The sequence below is a fragment of the Onychomys torridus genome, chromosome 5, assembly GCF_903995425.1.
Source record: "Onychomys torridus chromosome 5, mOncTor1.1, whole genome shotgun sequence".
Lineage (NCBI taxonomy): Eukaryota > Metazoa > Chordata > Mammalia > Rodentia > Cricetidae > Onychomys > Onychomys torridus.
In genome coordinates this window covers 51,866,552-51,879,908 of record NC_050447.1, presented here as the reverse complement: position 1 = coordinate 51,879,908, position 13,357 = coordinate 51,866,552, and the positions used below count along the sequence as shown (strand labels likewise).

General features: G+C 36.7%; 1 protein-coding gene and 1 pseudogene across 1 annotated transcript in view; one reads left to right on the top strand and one right to left on the bottom strand.

The window, feature by feature from the left end:
- Positions 1-13,357, bottom strand: part of Sugct (succinyl-CoA:glutarate-CoA transferase) — a 668,818-nt gene that overhangs the window by 391,834 nt on the left and 263,627 nt on the right. Inside the window, 1 exon segment of the mRNA XM_036188867.1 lies at positions 8,136-8,229. Within this exon segment, the coding sequence (XP_036044760.1) occupies positions 8,136-8,229 (94 nt within the window).
- LOC118583822 lies at positions 11,948-12,699 on the top strand (annotated as a pseudogene).

Sequence of the window (13,357 nt, the reverse complement as noted above, 5' to 3'; positions counted from 1 at the left end):
CCTTCCACATAATCACTAATTAAGAAAATGTTCTACTACCTTGCCTACAACCAGATCTTACGGAGAATATTTCAAAATTGAGGTTCCCTCCTCTACGATGACTTTAGCTTATGTGAAGTTGACATAAAACTATCCAGTACAGTATGCTACTAAAATACATGCTTCGCTCTAGTGGTATACACATTTTACATACGTCTTTTAGACCTCTATAATATTTGTTATGCAACTTAATTTTGTATTATTTGCTTATTTATTATGTGTGTTTATATGCACATGTACAAGCCATGGCACATGTGAAGACATCAGAGAACAACTTGAGGAATTTGATGCTTTCTGTTCACCTTATTGGTCCCAGCAATTTAATTTTGTCAGATGTGACAGTAAGTGCCTTTATCTGATGAGCTTTCTCACCATCCAAATATTTGCTATTCCTACCCAAATATTTTTCCAAATAGTCCAGAAAAATAATTGTTTGGGCAAGATGAAAGACACCCCACTGGGTCTTTTATTGCAATTATGATTGAGCTGTAATTAATCCAGGAATAATTGATGTCTGAATAATATTGTCTCCTCAGCTACGAATGACTATGTCTTTACATTCTTTTCATACTCCCTTATGACTTTCAACTAAGTAATATAGTTTTCTATAAGAGCTTTCCATTTTACTTTTTGGTTCCCTCAAAAGCAGCCAGAAGGAACAAAGACTCTAAATCTAATGATGCATTAGAAGAGAGAGATGATCATTTATTATCTTTTCATGTTGCTAATATAGAAATCATTTAAGCAAAAGCTTTTCTTTTTGAACTATAAAAGATTTCAATTTCACACAAAAATGAAAACTAAAAAAATAAATGGCAATCAGATAAATTGTTATTCAACAGAGCTTTTACAAAAGCAGATGCTTAAGACTTAAATTGTTTGACTGAGATGGAAGATTAACAAAAACTAAAATAATTACAAAATATACAAAGCTGAAAAGAATTCCTAGATATTTTTGTGATTGTCTAGGTGGGTGCCACCCACATTGCAGCCACTTGTGGCACCCAGAAATTAAAGTGAGAATGTCATGACAATATTGCTACAAGGATAAAACACACAGCAGGTTCCAAAGACCATAGAGATATCTAAATATCTCATCAACAATCTTTCAGTATTGTTTATATTTATTAACTAGCATGTCTTATTAGAATTAATTCAGGGTCTCAAAACATCCCCAGAAAACATTAATTAACCTTTCCTTATATTCAGCCTGTACACACCAAAAAACAGATTGTGTCTCTGGATGGAAAGGTCAAGATCTGGTAAAAGTCAATGACAATGCTATGAAAGTCTATTTGGAAGTAGTGTGAGAATGCTCAGAAAATGTAGATTTTATATTTGGAACTTAGACATTAGCTGCATGCTGTGCAGGCTCATCAAGAAGAGACACAGTGTCAAAGACAGACACAGGAAGTCATTTTATGAGACACCAAGAAAATTGCCACGACCTCAGATACCAGATATGTCAAAAATCACTAACAGTAAAAGCTGAAACCATACATTTTCATCTTCCTAATTACAGAGGAAAAAATCAATAACAATGTGATTAACTAATTACTAGAATCATTTAAAGGAATGAAGATTCTTTGGCAAGTTTCATGATGAAGACATTGTGCAGCTCTTTGTTATATATTTTAAACTTCTGTTAAATTACTATATTGGAAATCTCACAGTAGCTTATGTGCATCACTTTGGCTATTCAAATACTCAGTACTTAGTTATAATGCTTCTGTAGCACAGAACACTTTCTACCTAATGCAGACTGCAACCTCCTGCTTGACAGTGTGTCCTCTTCATTTGCTGTCCCCCACCATCCCCTTTCCTTGCCAGATACCTAACAGGAGACCAAATACACAGCAGGCTACCCATTCCTCTTTGTAGAATTAGGAGTGTGAATGAGTGGAGGAATTGCTATGGTTTCCTTTGGGCCTAAAGCATGACTTACACATTTTCTTAAAGGATCAGTCAGATGCTGTTCAAGGCATTCCAGTTGGCCATCTAGGTACAAATCAGTATGATGGTTCAAACAAGTAATGTCTCTTCAGAATGTACCTAAGCTTCCTAGATATGTATATTTAAAATGCACATAATGTTATCCTAACATTATACTAAGTTTCTTCTTAAATTGTAACACACACACACACACACACACACACACACACACACACACATATATATATATACTGGGATTCTTCTACTCAAAAAATACAATTGGATGTTACTGTCTTACACTCAATATTTTAAAATAAAACAAATTCAATTTTTTGTTATTTATCTAAATTTAAAATGCATCATTTCTTCAAAAATTGGACATATTATGCTGAGATCCCATATATAAAATAACAAATAAAATACTTCTAAATCATAAAATGAGTAATATATGTAAATTTTATTTTTCATATCACATTTGTCTATTAGAAACTTGTCTTAGTTTTGAGGGTTTTTTGGCTGTGAAGAGACATCATGACCATGGCAACTCTTATAAGAAAACATTTAACTGAGGGGGCACACTTACAAGTTTCAGAGGTTCATCCCAGTACCATCATGGTGTGGAGTATGGCACATGCAGGCAGACTTGGTACTAGAGAGATAGTTAAGAGTACTACACCTTCCAGACAACAGGAAGTTGACTGAGATATTGGGTGGTATCCTGAGCACGGGAAACCTCAAAGCCCACCCCTAGTGATACACTTCCTCCAACAAGGTGATACCCACTCCAACAAAGCCACACATCCTAATATTACCACTCTGTATGATAATATGGGGGCTAATTCCATTCAAACTACCACAGAACTATTTCCAGACAAACTATTTTACTCAGACCTTCATCAACAGGTTTCTTGTACAGAAATCACATTTTATAGACAGGGTCCAGGTATTTCTATACAATATTAGACAATGATATAAGCCTTGGATAACTCCCTGAAGCCCAAGCAAGTCCACTACATTAGTGTGTGTGTGTGTGTGTGTGTGTGTGTGTGTGTGTGTGTGTAAGGTAGCCATGCAGTTCCTCTGGTGCTTACTATATGAATATTGAAGGCCTTTTCCCCCAGATGCTCAGAAATTTTGCCAAAATGTGCTAAAATAAAATCACTTAGAGAATATGAGCTAGCTTTGAGATTAATAAAACCACTAACTTCACAGACTTTCACAAATGATGAGATGAAAACAACAATTTTCGGCCATCAAGTATTTCAATACTTCATTTTGTTTCTATGATACATTTATCCCATATGAAATATTTACAAAAGGAGTTACAATGGCCTTCTGGGACAAGAAGAATAAGATTCCTGTAAAAAATGTTAAAATTAAATTTGATGAGATGCAAAGTTAGAGACGGCTGTTAAGAGGTGGCATGCCGCCATAGGGTGGGGCTTTGTTTTGGTTCCTTTTAGAGCTGCAGGTGTTTGGCACCAGTTAAAATCAGAGCCAGCTGTGATATTTCAATAATCCTGATGTTTCCCTCACAATATTTCTCAGAAGTGATGCTTCCTGGTGATGTCTTACACCTGACATATTCAACTTGTGTGGTACAAATGGAAAACTATAGTAAATAACACCCATTTGTGACACCCTTTGCCCTTCTTCTCCACCCTCAGGTCACAACATCAAGGACAAAGAAAAACACGGGTGCTCTAATCATTTATAGTTTTTAACTAAACAGTTCAATATAAGATGATGATACTCAAGAATGAGCAGAAACAGTCTGCAGGACAATCCTGAGGCAGGCTAGAGTACTCCTTGATGCTCAGTGTAGATAACAGTGCTTAAAAACCCTCTCTGTAGTAGAATCCATACCTAGTTTTGCAAGAATTTGAATAGTTTCTATTAAAAGCTGCATTTTCTTTTAAGTTTGTTTGAATTGGAAACCCACAAACCACAATGCAAATTATGCACATGTTCCCAAGGGCATGTTCATAGGACCATGCTGAGGTCATCTAGTAAGCTGTTGAAATGTTTTAAGAATTCCTTTAATGTACTGCACAATCTTGGCCTGATTTAAAAAAAAAAAAAAAAAAAGATCTTTTAAGAATGCACTTGGGAAACAGGCTAGCTATTAAAATCTACATGTAGATAATCAATATTATACTGTATAATGCATCAAGCATCCCTCAGATAATTTGTCATTGGGAGAAAAATACAATAAAGCTATCACTTCAAGAGTTTTCAATCAAAACATCTCAGAACTATTGGTACATTCAGACAAAAGCCCCTGAAGTATTTGTTATTAACAGTGGATACTCACAGGGATCACTTGAGCCATTCAAAGATCAGATCATTTCATCAGAGGAGTAAGAGGTAGACAATCTTCCATTTAGCCAAAACAAAGTATATCATCTGTTGCTTTCAAGTTGAGATAAAAATTCAAGTTTTCTCGGAAAACAGGAATGTGATGAAATTGATGGGTTAGAAATAGTTTCTACCATTTTTACACTTTTCATTTTCTACAAAGAATTTCCAACCACAGGTAGAATGTAAGTGGTCTACTTAATAAGTGACACACCAAAATTCTCTTCTACTCTTTGAGCTTCCTGTCCCCCTTTCCCACATCCATAGTTGGACATACTGCTTTTCACCTCATCAGGGACTTCCTTCCTGTGCCTTGTTCCAGGCCTTGTACTTCACCCAAAGTGATTTCTAATTGAGCAAGCAGCTGTGCTGGCACAGCACACATGGGGCACAGGGCCACAGAACCATGACCTATCTCCACATCTGAATGCAAGTGGCCAGTTCCTTGTACCCAGGGCCAAGAAACTCCATAATTCATCAGATGAAAAGAATAGGAGAACACTTCAAACAGAAATCATATGTCAAAAAGATACTTTCTATGGAAAGTTTAAAACTATAGAAGAGTGTCAATCAGAAATGAGGGAGGGCTTCACACTTATGGCAAAGAGATTGTGGATACATTTTCATAAGAAGGTAGCAGAGTATGATTTTAGTGAATGATCTCCATGGCTGGACTGAATGTGACTCTGTCTATAGGTAAGTCAAAGGTAGCTGTAACAAGAATAAAACCTAAAGGGCACCATCTCAAATACTTTCTGGTGCTCTAGTAAGGCACCATGACCAACACAACTTATCAAATAAAGAGTTTACTTGGGTCTTACAGGTTCAGAGCATGGAAAACATGACAGAAGGCAGGTAGACATGGCTTTGGAGCAGTAGCTAAGAGTTTGCATCTTGATCTGTAAGCATGGGGCAGAGATACCTAGCTAAGAATGTGTGAGTCTTTCAGAACCTCAAAGCCCACTCCCAGTGATACACCTGCTCCAATAAGGCCACAACCCCAATCCTTCCCAAACAGTTCCAGCAACTGGAGACTGAGCTTTCAAATATGAGCCTAAGAGAGGCATCCTCATTCAAACCACCATAGGCACCATTATAATGAAAGCTGCAATTACATTGAGTTAGCATGAAGTCTTCCCTGTATCCCTACTCCCTGCTAACATTCAATATGATGCTGACAACAGAGATTAAATTCAATTTTAATATTTGAAATCTGAAGAAAATAGAGTTTAGAATGTTCATAAAAATAATAACCAATCCCGACACTAGTTTGCGCTCATTTCCCTGAGGTCACCAAAAACAAATTCAACTAATCCTAAAGGTAAAATTGGTCAGCCCCTTTTCTGTGGCACAAAGGAACCACTTGAATTTTTAGGAAACCTATACTCTCTACAGTTAACTAAATTTTCATTTGATGATCCATCAGTCTATAAATATTATTGCATACCTGCTAGTTCAGTCAATTTTGAATTTATTTTTCAGAAACACATAGAATACTAAATTTGTGCTAAATTCCTACTACTTGGTATTTAGTAAATATAATAAGGCAACTGAATAATGAAATATTATTATAAATGGACATTTATATTTTGATTTGTTTTGCTTTTGAGATAGGGTCTTATTCTTAGCCCAGTTAGCCTGGAACTTGCCATATAGTCAAGGGAGGCCTTGAGCTCATGACATTCTGTCTGCCTCAACCTCCTGAGTGATAGGATTACAGAAATAAACCAACAAGTTGACTTAAGGAACAATTTTGCAAGTCACATTAATGTGTTTTTCTAAAGTATTTTATACATTTTCAACTATGATTTTTCCCACATTATACAATTCTTTCAAAATTCAATTTTTTAGGTGGATAAACACTTCAAGCACAAGTGGAAGGAGACAATCCATTTCTTTGATGGAGCAAACAAGACCTCTTGAAAATTTCATAGTCATCTTTGGTTATTTCTATAATGTTAAGAGTACATTATTCCTTAGTGTTTACAAAGTCCAGAGAAGCTGCATGTGCATGTTTAGTACTTAAATTCCAAAGAAACATCTAATCGTGAATGAAGAAGACAACTTTTTTTTTTGCTTCTAGGATTTAATTATCAATAGCAATCAGAGTATAACTAAATATTTCTGATGATTGGATTATGATATTTATAACTTACTTTTGGTGGGTAAGAGGGCGTTTTGTAAAGTCTTTGAAGGTGATATGAAGATGGAATCTGATAAATAATATTGTTCTTCTACAATTGATAACTAATGACTAAAAATATATACCACAGACTAAAAACAAAAAATCTTTGCAGTCCAAAATAACTGATTTGCAATGAAAGTTATTAAATTAACTAAATTTCACTTGTGATAAAACTGGACTAAAAGGGACAATTAGTCATGAAAATAGAGATGAGCCTACATTCTCTCTGAATCTGACCATCACTTGAGCAACTGTATTGTAGTGAGTAAAATTTTTTTTAAAAACCCTAAAATTAAATAATCTTGCAATATTAATATTACAGAAATTTACTTTAACTTTGGTATCTTTATTCCTTATAAAACACACATGGAATAGCAAAAATGATGATGAATAAAATTTTAAGCGATATCGCTGGTGAAATGTATCATAATCTGAGAAAACCTGCAAGTCCTATCCATCTCACACTTACAGCGATAGGTGAAGGCATAATGTGAACAAATAAGCTCTCTGGTCCACAGGCAAATGAGCACATGACTACCTCTTCCCAGGAGCCAGCAGGCTAAATCCCTGACACTTGGGGTCCCTTCCTGATTACTCCCACAACACACACCAGACGGGCTCCCTAATCTCAAACCCATACTCCTCACAATTTTATTGTGAAAATAATACCCCACAGTCTTGGAAAATAAAATACAAAAGAATTTCTGAATTTATTTACTTTTCTACAGTAATTATCATAACAACTGAACTACATGCATTCACATTTCTTTTAAGTGAACAGTTATGTAAAATAAAGGCACCCTAAAGACATTCATTTTCCAACAAAGTTTTTCGCCTTTTGAAAAGAGTATAATATTCCAAATAATTCATTTAAAATTAAAATTTTCTACTATATATGGATAAAGAACTCAAGAAAAAATATTCTATAACTTTGCAAATGTTAGAAACTGTCAAGGTACCTGAGTCATATTAAAATCTTCACAAAATAAATATAAAGTTTCCTTATATTCTGAGGTTATTACATGAATCTGAGATATGGCAAGTTGCTTCTATTTGTTATAATAATTGAAGTAATAAAATAAAAATAGTATGACAGCCTCTAAATTTGAAGATTATTATAGAAGAAATTTTCAGGTGCCCCTTCTGCTCAGCACACATCCTATCCACATTATCTTATGCCTTGTAAATCACACAATTTACCAAACACATAAAAAGCCTGAACTCTACAGAACTAAGTATGACTTGCTTTTCACATTTTGAGTCAGCAATATGATCAGAGTGGATAGTAACTGTGAAACTTGTCATATTTATTTCTACAAATGGGGATTTCAGAATCCTGACCTCTGGCTATATTTCTGTTTTTCAGGAAAAATAAATACCCTGGACTTGGAAAATTTTAGGTAGCTTAAGTATGCTGGATCTAGCAGACTTAAGTATGAGTGTAGACATTTAGTTGGTTCTAAATTGTGATTTATTTTTAGATCCACGAGCAATTTTAATCAAATAGTAAAATATTGTATCATGTGACTTAGGCTTAAGATTAGTGGTTATTGTTCCTTTATATAAGTCAATAAGGATTTTTTTTAAAGCAACGAGAAAATTCAAATGTACAAATCTGAGCTTCAGAGAACACATCCTTCATTCTGTTGATTGGGCCGTATGGGATCCCACTTCCTTCCAAGAGACAAAGCCACTTGGCGGTTACTTCCTCAAACCTATGTGCAGACAAATAGTATATTTTACAATCTAAAGAAGGTAATATGAGCTCTTCTCTTGTGTGGCCATTTTTCAAAGTAACTAATAGTAACAAAAATAAGCTTCTTTGGCTTGCTTTACTCTGAGAATTTAGAGAAAAGTATCTATAGAATGTGACTTGAGTGGTCCTGCTGTCAGAGCAGCCCCCCGGGCTGATGGAATGCTTCCTCCCAGTCCTAGACTATGTATTCTCTGACAGAGTGTACCAAGAAAGCAAACATTTGGGGGACATGCACTGAATTATAAATGCTTTTGAGTGATCTTCAGGTATAATCATCATTATTGCAATGTGAGCATGAAATCATGGCATAAAATGTTGTTTAGGTTTCAGGTACAGTACAGCAGGTTAGAGCACTAGATAATGCCTCAAAACAAAAAGTGAACTAATGCTTTAAAAGCAAGATGCTGCTGAGGCAGAAAAGCATTGATAGCTATAGCTACTGGCTTTAACTACTTGTTAATCTGCACTGTGATGTAAGAATTGGCAGAGCAGACATGTAAAGACATCTGCATAGGTATTCAGTAACCAGCTTCTACATACAAAGCATTAGTTCTTATCATTAAGCATAATGACTATCCTTTTCTCTTGAATTAAAATGCATAGAGATTTTTCCTAAGTGGGTATAGTCCCCCACACCTGTAGTACCAGCACTTGGGAAGTGAGAACAGGGGGATCAGATCAAGGTTATGCTAGACTACATAACATGCCTGAGCTACATAAAATATGCATTTTTAATTTCAGCCCCTTAATTTTTTAACTATCTGTATGTAGTCTGAAATAATATAATTCACTTTGAAGTACTGAAAATCAATATTTTTCATGAAATTAAGTCTAAATATCTTGCTTCTGGCTGGTTTTTCGTATTTTCTTTTTAATAACTGCTACTGACATCTCCTGGCCAAGACTTTCAGATAGATAGATAGATAGATAGATAGATAGATAGATAGATAGATAGATAGATAGATAGATAGATAGATAAACAGGTAAACAGACAGAGAGATAGATATATACCATGAATGGTACATGTTGAAAGAATCAAAAAGATACCTTGAACCTGGAACCTTTTCCATAGATTGTCAATTATTTACATTTTCCTAAGAGGTGTGTTATAATAGTTGGTCTGATAAATTTTCAAGACAAGTAGTTTATCAACAGTGGGCCATGCAGATGGCCAAAACGATCTACACAGAAAATGTGTGTCAATATCTTAAGAAGTCAGGCTAGCTAAAGGAACTTGTGGGAACACATGAATTTAATATTTATATAAGCTTTTCATTAGTGGACAAAAGAGGGGTTTACTTCATGTTATTTGGCAAAAGGGTATTCTACTTCATGTTATAGAAGGCAACCTATGCACTTTAGAAAGGCAACTGGGACATAGGCAGTATCTAAGGCCAAAGCTGTGGCCATCGTGTGAGTATGAGTGGGGCTGGGTCCCTAAATGCCACAAAATTAATCTGTCAAAGATGGAACATGCTGCATTCCACCTGTCCCAGAAGACCAGACCATCATCTTCTCCCAAAAAGCCATCTCTTGATCTAAGTGTGAATTAGAAACCTTTCCTTTATCTATAAATCAGAGGGGTGAGAGCACATGTTGTCATTAATCACAAAAACTCTAAAGAAATAAATAAAAAATAAAAAAAAATGCTAGTCTAAAACACTCAGAGTGAAAGAATCCTGAAAATAAGACAGTAGGAAAGTGGAAAGGCCAAGCAGCAAGCCTCAGAGATCAGTTCTGCTAGAGAGTTGTATACAGCCTTATAAACACTGCAGAGTTAATTGGGAATTAACCTATCTCAAATATTTCATTCTTGAATTGTGTCAAATCTACTTGATGCCAGGAATTAGTATTCTGAACCAGACAGCACCATTTATGCTTAGATAAGATATATTTTCCAGTTCATCTACTTGGAAGTAGTGATAAAACCTGCTTTAGCCACTAATGCCCTTTCTTAGTACCTCTAATTGTCTAAAGGCACCATCTATCAATCAAGTCTTCTTTTCAGAGTCCTCACGAAGTATTTATGGTTTTAACTGCCCTACCTGTAAGCCCTGGGATACCATCGTCTTTAGTACCTCTTTGGTTACTTCTATTTCTTGCATTATTTTGCTAGTCCAAGTACTCCTTGTTGTCATTTACTCAGACTTATTACTTAAATAAATGGTCTCCAAAGGCTCATGTGTTGAAACTTGGTTATCAGACTGTGGCATTTATTAGGGACAGGAGACCACTAAATGGCTAAGCCTAGTGGGAGGAGGGATGTTCGTATCCCAGCCCAGTCCTGTCTCTTTCTGTTAACTAGCCACCGTGAACTGAACAGTTTTCTCCATCATACCCCAACCATAGTATACTGCCTTACCACAGGCCTAAATGTGTCAGGACCAATCATCCATGCACTGAAATCATATCTGAAATCATGAATCAGGAGGAAAAACAAATCCCAGGTATTTTAACATGGAAGCACAAAATTAACTAACATGTTCATTTTCATGACCTTAATGTCTCTGCAGGAAACATCATACCCTCATTTTGAGCCTTAACCCTTCTTGTTTCCATCTTAACTAGAATTTCTGTTTCTCATCCATAAAGCATTCTGTCTTGCTAAATTTCACCCTTCTAGACTTTGTACTTCTTCCCTTTGCTTATTTCTTACAGCATGTATAATTGTTCTGGGGAAGCACCCCTCCCATGATGAGTTCTTATTTGTGCATTACCACTGTATTGCAGCCCTAGCCTTTGTTGCTACACACTGACAGTGGTGACATTTGTTTAAAACCTATTGCCTCAGGGCTGGAGAGAGCTCCTGAGTTAAGAGTGTTTGTTGCTCTGGCAGTGGACTCACAATGAACAATTCAAGGCCTCCTGTAAATCCAGCTCCAGGAGACCCCACACCCTCTTCCAGACTCCATACATACCTGCACTCATTACGCACGTGAGCGCGCGCGCGCACGCGCGCGCGCACACACGCGCGCGCGCACACACACACACACACACACACACACACACTTAAAAGTAAAATAAGACAGACAAAATCATATTGTCTCCACTACTCACTGTAGCCATTCAGTGGACTATCAACACATGAACAGACAAAGAATATGTGATATATATCTCATATAAAAATATATTATATGTTTGTGTGTGAGATTTATTCCATCATAAAAATGAAATTATGTTATCTGCATGAAAATTGACACTAATGGTGGCCATAATACTAAGAAAAAGAAAAAGCTAGATTGAGGAAGACAAATATTGCCTTTTTTCTCTTAATCTTTTTTCTCTTTTGCACATACATTCATACACATATATCGACACACATAGATGTACACACAACATGGCATGCAAAGAGGAGCTATAAGAAAAGGAAGGTGTCTAATGGGAAAACAGAAGAAAGGAGAGGGTATAGATGAAATTACATAGTACACAGGAATGAAAATATCTTAATAAAATCTATACTATTTATATTTTTGGTTGTGAGCCTACTATCAGAATTTACATGGTGATATGTTTAGGTAATACTGTGTTTAAGGTAAAAGTACATGTGAATCTGAAGCAGTAAAATAGTTTTAGTTATAGCTTTATGTAAATCTTTAAAGAAAAAAATCTATCACTATTTATAATGAATATACATTAATAAACTATCTTTTTAAAGTAAAACCCCCTCTTTTTCAGCCATGCTTGCCTGTTCTGTGTTTTAAGCACATGTGAAATACCCTAAGGGCACCACAGGCATGCATGCTATGGACTTCTCTGAGTAGCACGACTATATTAAGAGCATCATAAAGGACATCATTCATAACCCTGGTCAAAACACTCCCCTCTTGAAAGTGGTCTTTCATAATCCCTACCTGTTTAAGAAGCAGACAGAAGTGTTCTGTTCATCGCTACAGAGAGAATCCACACTGGACAGTTGTGTACTGCAGCAAGAAGGCCCAGCTGAATATTGGCAATGTTTTGCCTGTGGGCACCATGCCTGAGGGTAGGTACTGTCATGTGTTGTCTGGAAGAGAAGCCTGGGGGCAAGGGCAAGCTAGAATGAGCCTCCCAGAACTATACCACAGTCATCTCTCACAACCTAGAGACCAAGGAGACCAGAGTAAAGCTGCCTTTGGCATCCAAGAAGGTCATTTCCTTGGCCAGCAGAGCTGTTGTTGGTATAGTGGTTGATTGGGGCAGAACTGGCAAACCTACCTTAAAGGCTGGCTGGGCCTACCACAAGTACTAGGCAAAGAGGAACTGCAGGCCACATGTACAGGGTGTGGCCCTGAATCCTGTGGAGCATCCACTTGGAAATGGTAACCACCTCAGTGGCAAATCGTCCACTACAAGAAGAGATGCCCCTGCTGTGCACAAAGTGAGTCCCATTGCTGCCCATCAGACTGGGAGACTACATGGAACCAAAACTGTACAGGAGAAAGAGAAATAGAACTCAGGAGCTAATAAAGTATATCCTTCGGCTGAAAGAAAGGAAGGAAGTGAGGAAGAAGGGAAGAAAGGGGGAAGGGGGAGGGAAAAGGCAAAAGAAAGGAATAAGAGAATGGGAAAGGGAAGGGAGAAGGGAAGGGAAAGGGAAAGTAAAGGAAGAGAAGGAAGGAAATGAAAGGAAAAGAATGAAAGGAAAGGAAGAAAAGGAAAAGAGGAAAGAAGGAAGGAAGGAGGACCTTACTGTCATCAATCTTCCTCCCTCCAATCCATCAGTGCAACTAAGTCAAATCTATTTCACTATCCCTTTCTCCAAGCCCACAAACTGCTTTCACAGGAAAGGCACACATTCCTGATTGGCCGTCATATCCTCAGAACTAAGACTATGGTTAGCAAGCAAACCCAGGGTCTTGGTATTCTAAGCAAGGATGGAAAGCAAGAACAGAGGGGAGTAAAGAAACAAAGAAAGAAGAAAAAGTAACCTTTGAACACACATAAATATTCTACAGCAAAGCAGAAGTCCTATCCTAGATCCAAAACTATGCATTAGCTGTCGTTCTGCTTGGCCCCTAGCAGCACAGCTCAGTGAGTGGCACACAGCTGAGCGCCAGTCTCAGAAACTTGATGAGACAGCTGCAGAGCAGCATCTCTGTGCTGCATTC